The following is an 18842-nucleotide window of genomic DNA, read 5'->3' on the forward strand; positions in this document are numbered from 1 at the left end:
TTCCTCTCTCTCTTTCTATAACTCTGCCTCTCAGATAAATATTAAAAAAAGAAAAGAAATAGGCTTTGAATCTAAAGCCAGTGCTATTTCCTACCAGGTCCCTGCAGAGGAGCTGGTGCAAATGCCAACAGCAAGTGAGGGTGACAGTCCCATTAGAAAGTTAAGATGATAATGTCATATATATGTGGATATATGAATACATATATATGGGTACTTCAAAAAGTTTATGGATCTGGCATAAAGGATAAGTATATTTTGGTGTAAAATTTTTGAAATCCATGCACTACTGTTTTACCATAACACATATTTTCCATGAATTTTTTGAAGACCCTCATATAGGAACTTTCTTACCCAGAGCAAAAAGAAAGGAAGAAAAAAGGTTTGTGGCTGTAATGACTTTCAAACTCAAAGGCTGCATCTTGAAAGAAATGTAGGAAATAGCAAAAACATAAAGGCCGTAAAATAAAATTCCCAGGGGACTGTTGCATGCTATTTATGCGGTCAAAGGAAAACAGCTCTTTGCTGGCGGAAGACACACTTTGGTGGAGCCGGGGGTGTTTCTTCCAGAGCTAGGGGCGGGCTGCGCCTACTGAAATCAGGCCTGCTTCTGAAGGCAATCAGAAGGCTTTCTTCCCGTGAGGTCTTTCATTCTTGTGGGGTTTTATTCCGCTGGTTCTCGTGTTCATTATCAGTAAATGCAGGGCTCCTAGTATTATGCGAAAGTTTACCCCTAGGCTTGACTGTGTTACTAGGACACCCAAGATTCCAAAAAGACCATGTAATTGTTTCTGGCACAGGGGGAGCAAGAATGTCTGTGTCTGAGTTGCATGAAATCTGCTTTGCCTTGGGGCTTCAATTGTCAGCATTCCGCAGGCAGGCAGGTAGTGATGGGAGTGTGCTAATTAGATCAGCTGCTCAATCTTGAAGTCTGTACTAGCAATGACTAGGTAGTCGGCTTCAGAACTTTTGAGCACTACCTGTCTTTCTCCGGGTCTGCCCTGAATGTAATTATCTTGTCAGCCAAAAAGCCGTAGCACACAGCTGAACAGCGCTCAGCGGCACTAACAGGGTGATCAGGAAAGGCGAATGGACCCACGGTGCGTGACTGTTCTGAGACAAACAAATGCATGGGGACGCATTGAGAATGGAAATGGGGAGAACAAAGAGACCTCGTGGAGTATCTGTTCCTGAGAATACTACAGATCTTCTCTTAATAAGATTACCCTGCCTTTGGAGAGAGGGCAGCCGAGGACCTTGGCTGGGAAATGCAGAGCCCCAAAGCTTTAGAAAGCTCTTTTAAAATGGCAAGCAGAGAGGGGTTCAGGAGCAGCCCATGTGCTCTGCTGGCCAAAAGGCAGGTAATAAAACTTTGAAGGATGGCGAGCAGGAAGGCGAGGAAGGGGACGAGAAAATAGCAGGCAGGTGTATGTGCGAGGATTGCTGAAGAGCGCATCAGCCTTGACACTGGAGTGGACTGGCAGCACCAGTATCCCTGGGCACTGGTTACAAATGCAGAATCTCAGGCCACACCCAGATCTTCTGAATCAGTGTCTGCATTTCAACAAGATCTCCAGGGGATGCACCAGGGGAGATTTTAAACACCACTGGCACCTGGGAGATCAGGGTGCAATCTGGTCATTGAGTTACTTTTTTTTTTCCTCCAAAAGCCCTCTAGCAAAATCTAATAGTGAGCACCACTGCTAGAGTATGTTATGTCCAGGAGGGGCTGTGGCGATTTGGAAAGTTAAAAGCATTAGGTTTTTTAAATCTAAATGATCACAGCTGGCGCCACGGCTCTCTAGGCTAATCCTCCAACTGCGGCGCCGACACCCCGGGTTCTACTCCCAGTTGGGGCACCGGTTCTGTCCCGGTTGCTCCTCTTCCAGTCCAGCTCTCTGCTGTGGCCCGGGAAGGCAGTGGAGGATGGCCCAAGTGCTTGGGCCCTGCACCCTCATGGGAGACCAGGAGAAGCACCTGGCTCCTGGCCTCGGATGGGCGCAGCACACTGGCAGTAGCGGCCATTTGAGGGGTGATCCAACGGAAGGAAGACTTTTCTCTCGGTGTCTCTCTGTCTAACTCTGCCTGTCAAAAAAAATCTATATGATCACAACTCATACAGGATTTCCTGCCTGTCATACACCTGGGACACATAAACTTAGATCAAAGTGGTAGTTTTTAAAAAGGTACCTTTAGACAAAAAGCCTGAGATTTCTTGTTGTTTTTTGTTTGCTCATCTTTAGTTTGAAAGGCAGAGAGAGTAAGTTCCCATCTACTAGTTCACTCCCCTAGATGTCTGAAATGCTTGGGGTTGGTTCAGGTTCAGGCTCAAGCCAATGAAGTAGGCAGGCATACAGGCTAAAATCGATTAGATTGTGAACTGGAAGACCACGCCTTTGCCATGCCCCTGTGTGACCTCATGCCCCTACCTGATGCCTTCGCCATGCCACAGGGAGCAGCAAGACCCTCACTGCCTGAGTTAGATTTGAATTTCAGAAAAAGAAAAAGTTCTGGTATGAATATATCCCAAATGTTACATAGGATAAACATGCACTAAAAACTCTTATTTATTTTAAATTTAAATTTAACTGGACATCCTGTATTTTTATGTGTAAAATCTGGCAACCCTATAGATAAAAACAAACAAACCAGTAACTCCTGAATTCATGAATGAAATGTGCGCAAATTGCTCAAGTTCAATAAATGATTTCCAAAATTATTTACTTTCTGAAGACTCAATATTTCAGAGGCAGTAAAATGTTTTAAGCTGTCTTTCAATTACTACGAGCCCCTTGATAGCACATTTTGGATTCTTTCACATAACGAGGCATAAAATTAACATATATCATACTCCCCAACTCTTCTCGTGTCCTGTGGCTGTCTGTGTAACTTGTCCCTCGTGCCTTGATGCCATCAATAGTGTTGAAAAGACTGTGCCATGCGGAAAATGCTGGATTGCGATACTGCTCCTGTGTGGTGAGCCATGCTGGAGCGAGTTCTCTGTGAGCATAGCTGTGCTTTGAGTCATCCTCAAAGGCACTAACCCAGGTGGCCAAAGGGCAGCACAGCAAAGGCATCCCGGGGCCAGATGAGTGACTGAAGACTCCCTTTGTCCTGCAGGACCTGGAGAAAGCGGCCAGAAGGGTTGCACAGCTTTGAGCACTTTGCAGTCCAGAGAGGAGTCTTCACAAATGCACAGTGCTCCCTAAGAGGCTGCTTTTGGGGATAAGGAAATACTACTAGAAATCACGTGTGGGTCCTATTAAAGTCGTAACATGAACATGGAAAACAATAACCAAACAGCATGTGGATATGCAAGAAAAAGCAACCCGACAGGTTAAAAGATAGTAACTTGGGCAAGTCTGAGGGCTGCTTGTGGATGTGGGTTAGTTTGCTTTTATTTTAAAGCAGACATCCTATAAATATGGCAAGCAGGGGCTCAGAATTTTGTAGGATGATTTTGCTTTCATCTAACATTATTTTTTGTCAATAAAATTGTTGTAAAACTACATGTAATTTAATTTTTATGACTTTTAAGATTATAAAGTTATATAAACAAATTAAAAATTTTTTGAATGTGTAGTAAGATGCTGAATACATTAAGATATGTAAATTGTATGAAAAGGAAGAAGACAGAGGAGATGCTGTGCTCAAATGTCAACAGTGGTTAGCTACCAAGTCTGAGTGGGGAATTTAGGAGCTTTGATTTCTTCCTTGTGTTCTTTTGTACCCCCACCCTCTGGCAAATAATATGTACTAATTTTATAATCAGAAAAAGAGTAATTCAAACTTTTGTTTTGCTTTGACCACACTTCAGCACTGCATTGCTGATGGGAGCATAATTGATGCAACTGTTTCGGATGACAACCTGGACCAACACAGAAAAATGGCTGTTGTGGTCCTCTGGGAAGTGAAACAGCGGATGGCAGACCTCTCCATCCCTCCCTCTCTCTGTGTGACTCTGATTAAAAAAAAATAGAACAAAATGAATTCATCTATTGATTCCTATTTCAGGCAGCTCCATTCCACTCTTGGTCTAGGCATTCCAAGGGAATTTTTTTAAAGTGGGTTCCTTTATTTAAAAGGCTGTTTCTCTGGTGGTCTAATGGTTAGCCATTAGCATATTGTTTCATGATAGCAGATCCATTACATATTCTTTCGTGATAGCAGATCTATTACTACTTATCTCAGTGTTGAGGTTATAGACTCAGATGGTCAGAATTCAAATCCTGCCTCTCATAAGCAACTCGCTTCCCTGGGATCTGCAGCCCTGAGATGGAGATTGCGTGATAAAATCAGCATGTAGCATTAAGCTCCAGATTGCCACCTAACAAGCTCTTGGCTGACTTTCCTTGTTACCCCACTGCTATCGCTGTCATGGCTGCAGATCATCCTGGCTGTCAGTTTTCACCCCAATGAAGTGAAGAATTTGGTTCAACACTGTGATACTGTTAGCATCAAATTGGATTGCAAATTAATTGACTGCTCCCTCTAACAAAGACGTTGAAGAGAAATGAGTACAAACAACAGCAGCCATGAAAATCCTGGCCCCTCTGCAAAACTCTGCCCGGGGGTCTCTCCCAGAACACAATCTCTAGAACACACCCATTTTGGTTTTCAGGCAAATCACCTATTTGCCAGTCGGCTAGTGCTCTAGGAGATGTCTTGAGGAAATCACTGTGTCTTAGTCTGTTCCATGGTCACAAACTCTGGCCTGGCTCATGAGTGTTGCTCATAAAATGTTTGATGAATGAATAAATGACTATGCAATCAGTAGCATACTCTAGGAACTGCAGGTGTTGTGTGAATCTTGAAACATGTAGATCTTGTAGTCACGAAATTCCATTTTATATTTCTACCTGGGTTGACCCAGTAGGCATCTCATTAAGGCCCTGTTTCCCTTTGAGTTTATTTTCTTTATGTTCTCTAGAAGAAAAGTTCTGGGTGTGATCTGTGGGGTGACTATTGCTGATTCTTCATGGTTGAGATTTCTTCATTAGTCTGGAAAAGTCTCCTAATAACTCTACCTGATATTCTGAAGGCATGGGTTCTATTTCCAGGTCCTGCCTCTCAGAGGGATATTTTCATTAATGAGGAAGGTGTAGGCAGTGGGCTGTCCTGCCTTTGTTCCCAGATACCATCATTTAAGGAGAAATAAAAATCCTTTCCATTACATTTGAATTAAGAGCAATTTAGGAAGTCTCTGGAAATGTCTTGTAATCCAGAAATAGTCTTTTCATTCCCAGATGATTTTATTTTCACAAAAATCTTGAGTTAGGAATATCCCATTACAGGTTGGGGTTGGTAGGATAAATAACAACTTCATAGACCGTTCCCTAAAATTGGCTACTTGTCAGCTAACTAAATGTCCGTGGAGACCCTCCTGGGTCACAGACACTGGGGCTCCAGCTTCACCTTGATATAACTTAGGTTACTGTGGGCCTTTGAGGAGCGAACCAGTGGATGGGACCACTCTCTCAAACAAACAAATGACATAAAATAAAATAGTAAGAGATAGGCTAAAAATAGCAAAGGGGTCCAATTTTTATTTTTTCTCCCTCTTATTTTCCCTGCCTCCTTTCCTCTCTTGCTGTAGTGAAAGGCTCAAAAGAGTAAGAAGAAAAAAGAAGCCAACTAAAAACTGGATTATTGATATTGGGAAATTGAAACTTGTATATTTTCACAAGCCACACAAGAACATCAGGCTTATTACATATGAAGGGACTTTAGGATCAATTTCCAAAGATTTTTCACCAAAATAAAGATACTTTAATCATTTCCCACGATCTTTTTGAAGTTCCTTCACGTCACCGCTGCTCTCTATGCTTGTTTTTAGGTCCAACAAGCATCAGTCAATCAGAGGAGCAAGTAGTTCAGCGTTTCCTCTCGGGGCCCACCCAGCAGGCTGTGCGCTCCTCCAGAGGCGTGGTCTCCTGGAGCAGTGGGCTAAGCCGCAGCCTGGGACGCTGATATCTCCTAGGGGTGCCTGTTGGTAAATCCCAGCTGCTCCACTTCCGGCTCCACCTGCTCACTGTGAATGGCCTTCCTCAACCCTAAAGTGTATTTTTAACACAGAACTCCAAGTCCCTGTTTAGAATGTCAGTTTCAGAAAAGATGAGGTGCTCTTATTATACATTTTTATTCATTCAATAAATAGTAGAGCAGGCATTTGGCATAGTGGTTAAGATGCCCCATGAGATGCCTGCATTCACATTGGAGTGCCTGGGTTCGAGTCCCAGCCCCACTTCCAGTTCCAATGTCTTGCGAATGTGCACCCTGGGAGGTGCAGGTAATGGCTCACGTATTTGAGTCCTTGTCACCCACGTGGAAGAGCAGGACAGAGCCCCTGGCTTCAGGCTGGCCCGGCTGCTGCAGTGACTGGAAGCGGATGGAAGTTGGCTTTTTTTTTTTTTTTTTGTCTGTTTCTGTTCCTTTCTCTACCTCTCTGCCTTTCAGATAAATAAATATTGAAATTTTTAGATTTGAAGAAATAATAAATGTTTCCTGAGAATTTACTGTGATCAGTAATTGGCTTAAAAGATGAAAAGAAAGTTGAGCAAAACCCACTGATCTCCTCAAAGAGCTAATAATTAAGGGTGTTTGTCTCCAGAGGAAAAGCCCCCGTGGTGGTATAAAATCCTGCTTTTCCCCTTGGCCTTTGTGCTGTCACTGCACCATGCTGTCCTACTCACCATGGGGACATCACTCAGTGGTCGCAGACACTGGTGAGTACACTGGAAGTATCCCCACGGATCTAGTTTTTGTTTACTTTCTAAGTGCTGTGTTTCAGCATGACATCATAAATACCAGGTCTTATCATAATTATTGTAATTAACTTCACAAAAGTTGTCTTCTCCAGCCAGATGTAAACATTTTGAAAAGATACAGGGTATTTTAAAGTTTTTGCAAATAACCCAAGGTGATTAATAATAGGGCTTAACAGTATGGTGAGGAACCTTGCTTTTTATCTCACCATCTCCCTGGAAAGGAAAGACTAGTCAAATTAGACAGTGGGGAGTTAGTAGCCTGATACTATCTTAATGTAAATGAGCAGTCAACGTTTAAAAACAACAGAGGAGATACAATTTTTTTTTTTATCTTGCGTGATTGAATCCTGATTCAAAATGATATTTAGCACTAGAATGTAATATACTACCCACTGCTCAGCCGATTATCTATCATTATGTTTTGAACCCTGTAATTGGACAAACAGGAAGCTATTCATAATAATAACTTTGTTGAAAATCATGTCTTTGCTGGAGTCTGGGGTGCACACTGTAGTCACACTGAACCGAAGGCAGAACTGCTTACTTTATGCTTTCTGTTGTTTGTGCATCTTGGTTACAACAGTACCACCACCCACCTGGGCTGTCTACAGCATTTTACCAAATTACTTAAAAAAAAAAAAAGTTCAATTGCCCTGCATGCCGTGAGCATGCAACATGAATCTTACTTGCTTCTACATAGGGCTGACATTGAACGTAACCCATCTACTGCCTGCTGAGCGGGCTCAACACACAACTCTGGTGAATAATTTTCCTTCTGGAATATCCATTAGGTCTAACCACTCAGTTACTTTATTTTTCCTATCACTGGTTTTATTTTTCAATGATTCTTCAGTAGTTACGTTCCTTATATCATAGCTCTCCAAACATCGGGTTGCAGAGGATCCCAGCACACCACGGCCTCCTTCTATGAGTTTTAAATGGAAAGGCAGCACAAGCCATTTTTGGTCTATTTTCGGTTTTCATTATCAATGAAACAAGAGATCAGCATTTGCAGGCTGCGTGAAGCCCGCAGGGAAATGCACTGTTGCTGTCATTACCTTCACTCTGGGCTGCCGCCTGCCCTCGCTGCTGCAGGTGCAATGAGGAGCCCACCCGTCAAAAAATAAAATACCGAAATGACCAGAGCAGAGAGAAGCTGCTGACCCGCTCCCCTGCACGGCTCCCGGAAAATGTCCCTTTGAAGTGAGTGGAGCCTGCTTGGTACAGACCATGGATCACGACAGAACATAGAGTCGCCTCCTAATGAGATTAGTAGGCAGGCAGAATAAATGCCCTGCTGTAACATTAGAGGCAGCCTTTAATCTGGCGTTTTCCTTGGAAACGATCCTGTCTTTAGCACCGGGGTACTGCGGATGCAACAGCTTACCTCCAACGGATTCTGTTTTGCCGCGGAGTTATTTTTCATCTTCCTCTGCCTTTTTAATAGCAGTTTGAGGGAGGCGTACAAATGAGTTGTGAGTCTCAAGACAATTACAGAGTGAGTTATGGGGGTGTGTGTTCTTGATCATCGGTCAGCTTCCCCGGACTGCCCTTCGAAAAGTTCCGTGTGACTCTCCCTCCCACTCCAAGCCAGATCGCCGCTGTGGAGGAGGTGTTGTGACTCCTGGGGTCCTCTCCTCCAGCCATAAGGATCAAAGACAGAATAGGCTGGCTATTGTACTTGCAGGTGTTTTTTATTTGAATCTTTCCTGCAGCTCTACTACTTAAAAACTACTGGGAACAAGTATCCTATATTAAAGAGCCTTGAGAAAACGCCTAGCTCAGGTGAACCCACATGATCTCTGGGTAGAACAAAGGCCTCGAGTGTGAAGCTGGACTGTAGGGGACTTGGTTGGTTTGCACAGAAGGCACCTGGGGGTACAATATCCTCCTCTCATTAAGCATGCAAGATAGCATCTCCTCTTGGACCCTTTCCACAGAACTTGATTGAAGTCCGTGGGCTGCACTGTCCTTAGCAGTGAGTAGCATTTAATCAGAGCCTTCTGTGAAATAATCTGAGTTTCATGAGCACTGAAAAAGTCACCAAACAAGTGAAGAGGGCCTTTTAAAAGCAATGGGGGAGCAGACTGCCTTTAAGAGTATTTGAAGCTTCTAATAGGAGTGCAGACCACTGCATTTCTCTACATTTTGTAGGGCCCATGCTAATGACGCCTTACTTCTCTGTGAACAGTGGGTAGGGGTAGATTATTTGTGAGTAGCCCGACCCATAGCATTTTGATGTATCAACTTTGATAGGCTAGGAAGAAACCATAGAAGTCTTCTGTTTGCTCCTTCCCTGTACAGTTTATGCAGTGTGGTTCACACATTTCTTTTCATGGAACAGTGCCCTCTTGACAATGGGTGTTTCTTTCCAGACTCCTAAACTGTACATCAGTTTACTTTAATGGAGAAATCATTATTTGGCCCAATTTAACAAAGATTTTCCTTTGATTTTCTCAGTTGCTTGAGTTGTGCCTCTACATGTGTCATTTCTATGTATTTAATTTGCAAATGTCAGAGAATTTAAAATCTATTCTCTCTCCCTCCATTCTCATTTTCTCTGTGTTCCTTTGATTCCCTTCTCATCAGATGAACTATCAAAAGGAGATAGACTCCTTTTCCTGTAAGTAGATGGCCCTCTGTTTATTGGTACTGTCTTCCAACTCATCTTTCTCATTTCCATAATAATTATTCCTTGTTCCACCATATCTGTCCCCCCATTCTTTTTCCACAACACCTTCATGACTATGATCTAGATTGCAAGCAGTAAATGCATCCACTTTGCCACATGCCCAGTGCATCTGATATGTGTAGTGATTATCTAAAGACCTTCCTGTGTGTTCAGCTCAGAGAGCTAGCCTTAAAATTTCACAACACATAATCTCCCTGAAGGAATTTCTCAAATCATGTTTGCTTACCTCATACAGATGAACTTGTTCTTGGGTTACAGCAAAGATCAGGAGCACATTATTTTGTACCAGTTTATCAATGAGTTGTCCAATCGTTGGATATTCCTAAAATAAAATAAAGCAAGCAATATTTATTTCCAAGATATTTCACTGAGTTTGGCATCTCAGTGCTCACAGGCATTACTTGTAGAATTATCTTTATTCATTTAGTTGGTTTAATAATTATTTCCTAAATCCAGTAAGTCCACCTAGTCTTAAGAGTCTGTTCCTGTCCAAGTGACATATTAAGCTCTGTCAGTTGTAGGCAGATGACTTGAAATGTATTTAAAGACTTAGAGTGTGTCATGTTTCCCAGGGTAGAGGAGTGCTTCTTCTTGTAGGTGTCCTTATCAGCAGACTAGAAATGTAGTTGAGGGAGGGGCCGTCAGACCATGATGTATGCCACGGAAGTGACTCCTGCAGTTCTGAAACTCATCCTGGAATTGGGTGAGGAGGCATGAAGGTGGCGGGAAGGACAGTGTGCTGAGCAATGACACTGATACAATTTCCATTGTCTGGTGTGAGCTATTCCTGTATTTGTTCTCAGGTTTGGCCTTATCACCTTTTTAATATCTCAAATTGTTTGTATAGGCTCCTGTGATATTTTCATGAGACAATTGAAAATATTTTGCTCTTCTATCCCATTGGCACATTTGTGCCAACTGAAAGAAATTAAAGAATGAAGTCATTGATTATCACATTTGAAGATGGACTTCACTTTCCACGTCTGGAAAGCATGGAGCACATTTGTCATCACGGGAGTCCAAATGTGGATAATGTATAAAAAGGGAGTGACCTATAAATAATTAAACTATGAATATGTCAGTCACTACTAAAGTCAGCCAAAATAAAGGGACACTGATAAAGAAGCCCTCCTGTACATTAATGTGGTGTTCATACCTTATCCAAAGTCTTCTTTAAGTGCAAAGTTCAAGTGAAGAGACAGGCATAATTTTACCTAAAATACTCAGGGAGGTTATCCAACTGCACCTGTGGCTGAGTAATATGTGCTTTCCATCACATTTGGGTTTTATTAGGAGAGACATCAGATACTGTACATCTTCCTGAGTTTGACATGTTCAGTTGCCTCTGCTTTCCAACTGCCCAAACATTAAACATCCTTCACCCAAAGCCTAAATCCCTCTGATGCTGGCCATTGCTCTCCACATATTCCCGCACCTTTCAACTTTCTCTCTCTCTCTCTGTATGTGGGTGGCCAAGATTATACCACAAAATTCACCTAACATTTGCCTTTCTATTTGAATCAGATCTGTCCATTTGATCCCTGCAATTACATTGTAAGTTCAGGACCAGGAACCTTGTCCTAATATTTGGTGGCTCCTGGAATCTAGCCTAGTTTCGAGTACATAGAAAGTGCTCAAAGAATCCAGGGAGGCACAGAAAGGGTCCATGGCTTCTGTCCACTTGTAGCAACCCTGATTTGTTTACTAGATGGGAAGATCACGTTAGGCAGTAGAAGTGTTGGCTTCCATGATCTTGCTGGTTTCAAGAGGTGTTTTACAGGATATTTGACAAGTTGCAAACCAAAAAAAAAAAAAAAAAAAAAAAAATCATGAGAGAGCAAGCCATTTCTCACAGTTTCCTGCCCTTCTTTGATTAAAAGACAAAATATGCCTATCCTTACTGATGTTGTAATACAAAAAGGCAGATTATGTGATTAAAGAACTTAATGTTTGGAAAATACTACTGATGAAAACCTAAGGGAAAATATTCTAGTTGAAACTTAGAAATTTAGGTCAAGGAATGATAGTAATTTTTAAACTATTAGAGTTTGAGGGAATAATTTTTCCAGTTGGCATTAGAAGTTTGAGTCTCTCATATGGCCTTGACTAAACAAGTTCAGAGTCGGTGAACTCAAGGGGCTTCTATAGCCTAGACAGCTCATAGCAAGAGTCTCGGGTTATTGCTGACGTCATAAATAAGAGTGCCAATTGTTAAATCAACAACGGGAGTCACTGGGTACATGCTCCCCACGTAGGATCTCTGTCCTTAATGTGTTTTACTATGAAACGTAAAAACACTACTAGTCGAACAGTACCCTATACCTTGTGTGGTTGTGTGAGTGCAGCCTGTTGAAATCCTTGCTTAGTATATACTAAGTTGATCTTCAGTATATGAAGGTAATTGAAAATGAAACTCGATAAAGGGCGGGATGGGAGAGGGAGAGGGAGAGGGCAGGGCCATGGGAGGGAGAGAGGTTGGGGTGGGAAGCCACAACAATACAAAAGTTGCACTTTGTAAATTCACATTTATGAAATAAAAAATAAAAATAAATAAAAAAGAAGTTTGAGTCTCTCTCTCCCTCCTATATGTATTTCTACAAGAGAGTCATTTTAAGAAGTCACAAATTCTATGAACTTTATTTTCCCAAGTGTAATGTGAGGGATAATATGACCTTCCCAGGTTGCTGCTTCATAATTCATTTCTATTTCAAACACTAGTGGACACCCACTGAGCTCCATGCACTGTGCTATCAGGAAACAGATCAACCAGTGTGGCCCTGAGGGGTGTGCGGTAGAGAAACACAGGTGATGTCACTGGCACATTCCCGCACAGAGATTTTCAAGAGGACCTCTATGGGTGTATGTGAAGAAGCGATGCATGGAAGCACCGGGGCCTGTTGGAGGCCAAGGAAGGCTTTCTGGAGGCAGAAATGACAAATGACGGAACGGGGTTTTCAAGGACAGTTAAGAGTTTCCCAGCAGGTGGGAGGGGTGGGTGTTCCAGACAGAGGAAATAGATGTGCACCAGTGCAGCGACTTCCTAATCTGTTAGGGAAAGCCTGGCTACCTGGGGTTCTACTGAGAACTGGAGGAGATCAGGCAGCCAGGGAGCTCGGAATTTATACCTTGTTTTACAAAAGTCAGATGGGCTTTTTTCTTGGAATGTCACTGGCATTTTTTAAATGACAGAAAACAAGCCAAATGTTCCTGAGCACCAACCCAGCAGTACCTGAGTGCTAGTTTCCCATGGAAGCCCATTGTGCATGGAAGCATGGTATGATTTCAGGATCACCATTGATGGCAGCCCTTCGGTGTTACTGTCCTGCTCTGGGCCATCCTTCTTGGGCTGTGGTTCAGACAGAATGAGCTGCCTGCATTGCTATTTGCTGGCCCCATGCCCTCTGAGAAGTTTTGGAGTTTCTGGGATGGCATGAGTCAGAGGAGATTCAAAGTTCTCATAGCCTTACCACCCACCTGGGCTCTGGGAGGAACCTCTAATGTGGTGAAAATTGAGAAAGGAGCAATTTGTTCTTTCCAGATTAGAATATGTGCACCACTTTCCCCAAGTGTGTATTCCTTGTTATGTTACAGCAATGTTTGCCTCCCCGTGACCCCCCAAACAGCACACAGTGCAGGTTATACACACCAAGACTGTTGACATGGAGTATTCATTCTTGCTGTCCAAGTGACAGAGCCCGTCGTTAGGAATGACAATGCCTGCCAGTTTGCTGTCCATTCCGAAATGAGAATCAGCATCACTTACAAAGACCAGGAGGTGGAGGGAGTCGTTCCGCCAACCGATTTTTTCCTACAGTGAGAAAGAAGCATCCAAGTTGCACTGAGGACAGGCAGGTATTTCTTAAGTGTGGGTCAACTATGCTTGGACACATTCAGATTATTTAAAAAATATTGCTGTTCTATCTATTTTAGCCTTTTTTTAATCTAATATGAGTTGATGATAATAATATATTAAAAACATGAAATTCTGTGACATTTGCTTTTTCCCAGCTAACATTTTCAGATGATTTACACTTCAGAAAAAATTGCTCCACTATAATCAGTATTCAGTTGATCTTAGCTTTTACATAGTTAATTATTTCTATGGTCCAGCTTTCAATTACCAAAAAAATGAGAAGAAGGGGTAAGGAGGTCGCAGATAAATCCAAATGCAAGCTGAAGCAAAGTGAGTCAGAATGCAATGCAAAATAAACTCGAGGGAAGCTTGTTTCATTAAAATGTCGCCCAACATTTAGGCATAGATTTCTCTTTCTGATGATGTCATCCAAGAATTATAAACCTAATACAAGGATAAGAATTGTTTATCAAAGGATGGCTCCAAGGTCCTGCTAATTAAGATTGTCTGCTGTCTGTGCCTTAGCAGAGCTCTCCCTTTAATTAAGATTAGTCCAGGAACTAGTTGGGCAGAAGCTCATCCTGGCTGCTCCATCCCACCTTATCCTTTTCCTTCCTCCTCTAATTCTTTGCCCCTCCCCCTACCTTCTCAGAGCTTCTGCTCTGTTTCCTGATATTAACTATGAAGAGCTATTGTTTAAAGACAAGGAAATCATTCTTGTGGATACTTGTTAGATAGTCAAGGGTTCCTGTGATATTGTAGAGATAGGATGACTTCTGATGTTTATTTCATTGGTTCAAAACATTAGATATATAATCATCTGTATAATACTAATTCCGTGCATTTTAACTTTTTTCATTAATGTTCTTCTCTTTATTTTTTACCATGTATAAGCCAAAAATTAATCCAATTTTTGTCTTTAAAAATTACTTACACAACAGTTTTCCCAACACTATTACAATTTTAGACTATTCAAATATTAGCCATAAAAATTGGTCTCCATTACAATTTGGTTGAATTTAAAATTCAGGTTTTTTTCATAATAGCTATTTATTTATTTGAAAGGCAGAGAGACAGATAGTACTCCCATTTGCTGGTCACTCCCCTAATGCTCACAACAGCCTCAACAATGATTTCATGAAGATTTTCGAAGTTGGGACCTGGGGATTCAATCCAGGTCTCCCACGTGGGTGACAGGAGCCCAGTTACTTGCATCATCAGCTGCTGCCTCCCGGGGGCTGCATTATGAGGAAGTTGGAATCAGGAGCCTGAGCCTCGAATCCAAACTAGGCACTCAAGTGTGAGACATGGGTGTCTTAACCTCTAGGCCAAATGCTTGCCCTGGGGTTTTGTGTTTTAAGAAAAATAACAAATTTAGAAGTATAGTGATTGAAGGGAAAGTAAAATTCACTACATTTTTCTAAGTAGATTTGTTAATAAGAGATGAAATTTATGTCACAGCATGAAACATTGCTGTGCGCAGCATACCTTACACACAGCAGCTTGCATAATTGCATCAAATCCACCTTCGGGTGTGTCAATATTAGCAGAAATTTTCTGATTCTTCACAATTACATTGAATCTTTCAGCATCATTGGTCAATGGCAAAATGTGCTTGAATCCAAATGTAGGTAAGCAGAAGTATGGTATACTACTGCAAAGTAAGACAAAAATATTCTGGGTAAAATATGATGTACACACAGTTAGTAGATCTGAGAGCCTAGCAATATTTCCATAAATGAAGATTAATTTTTCCCAAGGACCTCACAGTAAATTAGCCATGAACCACATTGTTAAGGTTATTGTCATTACCTCTCTCTCATCCTTTCGGTGTTGACTGGACTAGCAACACTTATTCACAGATGACTTACTTAGACCATAGTAGCTATCACTTCCTGGCTCCAGTTCAGGTAACAGATAATCAGGTGGTCAGACTCCCCCTCCTGTGTGTGTGTAATTACTACCTTCTATTGCTTCCCAAACAAAATCCATCATTAAGTATACATGATGACAACAATGACTTTGTACTCTGATACCTCAAGCTGTCACCAAGTATGAGCCACTTTTTAGCAAGGAAAGAGGGGAACCTCTCTTCTCCCTCCTGTATGCCCAGCCCTACCTGCCAAGGAACCACAAATCAAACTAGGGCTCTTGATTCTAGAATCTAACTCTACCAGAACCAGAAGCTTCATCTAGGTCCCCCACATGGGTGGCAGGGGTCCAAATACTTGAACCAGCTTCCACTACTTTTCCCAGGCCATCAAGCAAGGACCTGGATCAGAAGTAGAGCAGCTGGACATAAACTGTTGCCCGTAGGGGATGCTGGCATCACAGGTGGTGTCTTTATCTCCGACTCCATAATGCCGGCCCTCATTTTTCTGCTTTTTATTGATAATCTCACTGATTAAAATGTTGCCCAAGGATAATGCTGAAGTGCTCTTTAGTGTCCCTAAGAAGTCTGTGATATGCCTTATGGAGAAAATACAGGTGGGGTAAGCTTTGTTCAGGCATGATATGTAGTGCTCTTGTCTGAGTGTCCAATGTTAATGAAAGGACAATATCTGTCTATAAGGTTATCTACAACCAGAAACATACAAAACAAGGCTGTATCTTGACTGGTTGATGAAAATGATGTGTGCAGAGGCTTGCAGGAGCAGAATCCTGCACTTCACTTAGGAGCATTGGTTCAATTTCTGGTAATTCAGCGCCTGGAGTCTATGGACTGTGATTACCGCATAATGAGAAGCGACTATGGTAACCAGAATGGCTGTGGATTCTTTCACACCGAGTGATGATGCTCCCACTGGGGCCAGAATGCTGGTGTCTGTGATGGTAGTCATTTTCTTCCTGTCAGGTCAGAATCCAATATGCCCCCCCCCCAAGTTTCAGAACAGGGGGAGCTGGGGGACTCGTGCCTGAATGGCACACCCCAAGATGTCCGAAGACAGCCACCTGCAGAATGCATGCTCGGGGCCTTAGCTAGACCCCCTGAACCTCTACCTGCACTTGACTCCCCCAGCTAACAGAAGTTTCGGAAGCTCTGGCAGCCAGCAGGTCCGGGAACTCTGGCAGTGCCTTCCTAAGGCTCCTGGATGGATGTGTCCCACACTTGTGCCAGCATGACCCCCTCTTTCTCTGCCATCTTCTAACCCACCAGACTGTCTGTTTTTCAGCTGTTCAGCTATCTGGTGTAGTCAGCTCAGCAGCGAGCCTGTCACTTCCAGGTCACTTTTCATATTTCTTATCTGATTCATTATTCATAACTATAACTCTCAGAAGGCAATCTTATTCTGAAATTTTTAATGTCAGACATCAAGTTTCACTGAAAATCTAAAGAGCCAGCCACAGATAGGATCTAATAGTGCAGTTATTGTGAGGCTTGAATGAGATAAAATATGCAAAGCACACAGTGTAATGAGCTTTTCAGAGTAAGTGCTTAATAAACATTAGTGTCGTTTCTTACATAACTCACTTCACACAGAGTCTCGCACAGAGCTGAGGACAGATAATGGATTTGGCTGATGATAGCCCTGAAATCATATGGTTTTTGCTAATTAAAATAATAACGTATGTTCATTAAAGAAAATTTGGGTTGCATATAAAAAGTATGCAAGTGAAAATTAAAATACCCATTTTGATGCTTGTGAGATGTATCATAGTTTTCATCATCTCTCTATTGCTGAAAATTATTTTGAAAATCTTTCTGTAATTAAATAATATACTGATCCCTCTCCATACGTCCGTGCAAAGTACTCCATATCTTTGCTTAACATAAACTCTTTGATGAGGACAACTAAGTTACTATTTTACCTGTATTAACAAACTTCTTCGCCAAAATTTGGCATTGGTTGCCATTTCTGAGATTAGTGGTTAAGACTACATCATTTAGACAAAACTGAGCCAGCTGCTTAGTTTAAAATGGCATCTGAATGTTATTTTTAATTTTTGTTTTATTACTACTAATATTGAGCTGTTGTCTGTATTTATTGCCGATTTATGCTTCCCATTTTTGTCAATTGCCAGCTCATATCCTTTGTTCATTTTCTTATTAGGATAATTTTTATTCTCTAATTTAATTTGATGAACTCAGCATATTAATTTTGTCTTTGTAGTATGTGTTTTGGTTACAATGTTTTTGGATATGCACCTTGAATACATTTTATACAAATTCCCCCCATCCTCAAATATGAGAGCTATTTTAAAGTGTAATAGGAGGAAGAAGTCTAATGCTTTTTAAAAATAGCCTAATAAAGGCAATGATTTTGCATTTGTTCCAATTAGCCCTAAAGAGCTTGAAGTAGATGTAGAGTGGTAGAAATGTGTTATATTTAGAATAGAGGGACTGAATGTTATCTGTCCTTGGGCAAGTGAATTAACACTGTTGGGTCTCAGTGGCCTCATACATAAAATGGGCATAGCAATAATACCTATTTCACAAAGTTGCTGGGAAGAGTATATGAGATAAAAAGTATACAACTGCATTCAGTGTGCCATTGTCCTTGGGTTCCAAATATTCTTGGAAATTGTTCTATCTTTTATTCAGGACTATTGGTTCACATTGTACCAGAATAACACAGAGCTAAAGAACTATCTATCTTTTGTAAGAAATTTGCATCTGTAAATAAGATAATTATAATTATATTAATATAACTCAATGGGATATGAAATTATAATAAACATCTGATGGAAGCCCATAGCTAGAACAAAGCAAAATGTCTGAGATGGGTCATAGGAGGAATTTTGAGTGGAGACAGCCCCTGTTTTAGTCACAGTCCTTTTTCTAACACATGCTTATCTTTGGTTGATGCTTTCTTGGTATAGCAATGGAAGGAAGTAGATGTTTCTCACCAAATGACTTGATTTTGAGTCCCTAGACAATAGGTTTGCATTTAAAATTTGGGATAATTAGAAAACAAAATATAAAGGAATATCATTTTCAGTTTTTGTTATAATTTTGAAAAAAATCTATAAAATAAAGCTATACTGATATAGACCAAAAGCTAACATCATCTTCTTCTGAGTGGGGTTAGAAATGATTTCCATTTTCTTCTTTATGTCTGTGTTTTCACATGAACTTACTAGTTGCAATAAAAAAAAAACTATAGTTTACTCATATTGTTATGTGTACATGCAGGAAATCCACTTTAGCATTTGATGTCCAGTTTCTTCTTTTGCAGAACTACAGTGAATCCCTTACTGTTGGCCTTGAAATCTAAACAAACACCACAGCGTATGTGGAAAGGTGTTTTAAGAAAATTCCTCAAAATGTTTGAGAGAAGAATAAAATTTAATTTTTGTTCTATTAAATATTTTTAAAGGCATGTTACAACTCATGTAAAAATATAAAACAAAGAAAACATTTTTGCTTGTTTCTGTGTCTTGGACAGCAGTAAAAATGTAAAACACTTTCAGCATTCTTCCAGGGTGAAATCAATTTTTAGTGACTCCCTGTGCAATGAAAATAAACCAGCTATTCCAGCAGACTCATAGAATGGCAAATGCCCAAAACAGCACTCCTGCCTCAGAATCAACC

The 18842-nt window shown here is 41.2% G+C and overlaps 1 protein-coding gene across 2 annotated transcripts in view; it reads right to left on the reverse strand.

Moving 5' to 3' along the window:
- Window positions 1–18842, reverse strand: part of ITGB6 (integrin subunit beta 6) — a 73080-nt gene that overhangs the window by 41936 nt on the left and 12302 nt on the right. For both annotated transcript variants that reach the window (XM_062199926.1, XM_062199919.1), the window contains exons 5-7: window positions 14798–14963; window positions 13103–13264; window positions 9683–9778 (exon numbers count right to left, since the gene is read on the reverse strand). In XM_062199926.1, the coding sequence (XP_062055910.1) occupies window positions 9683–9778; window positions 13103–13264; window positions 14798–14963 (424 nt within the window). The remainder of the gene's footprint in view (window positions 1–9682; window positions 9779–13102; window positions 13265–14797; window positions 14964–18842) is intronic.

The sequence above is a fragment of the Lepus europaeus genome, chromosome 1, assembly GCF_033115175.1.
Source record: "Lepus europaeus isolate LE1 chromosome 1, mLepTim1.pri, whole genome shotgun sequence".
Taxonomy (NCBI): domain Eukaryota; kingdom Metazoa; phylum Chordata; class Mammalia; order Lagomorpha; family Leporidae; genus Lepus; species Lepus europaeus.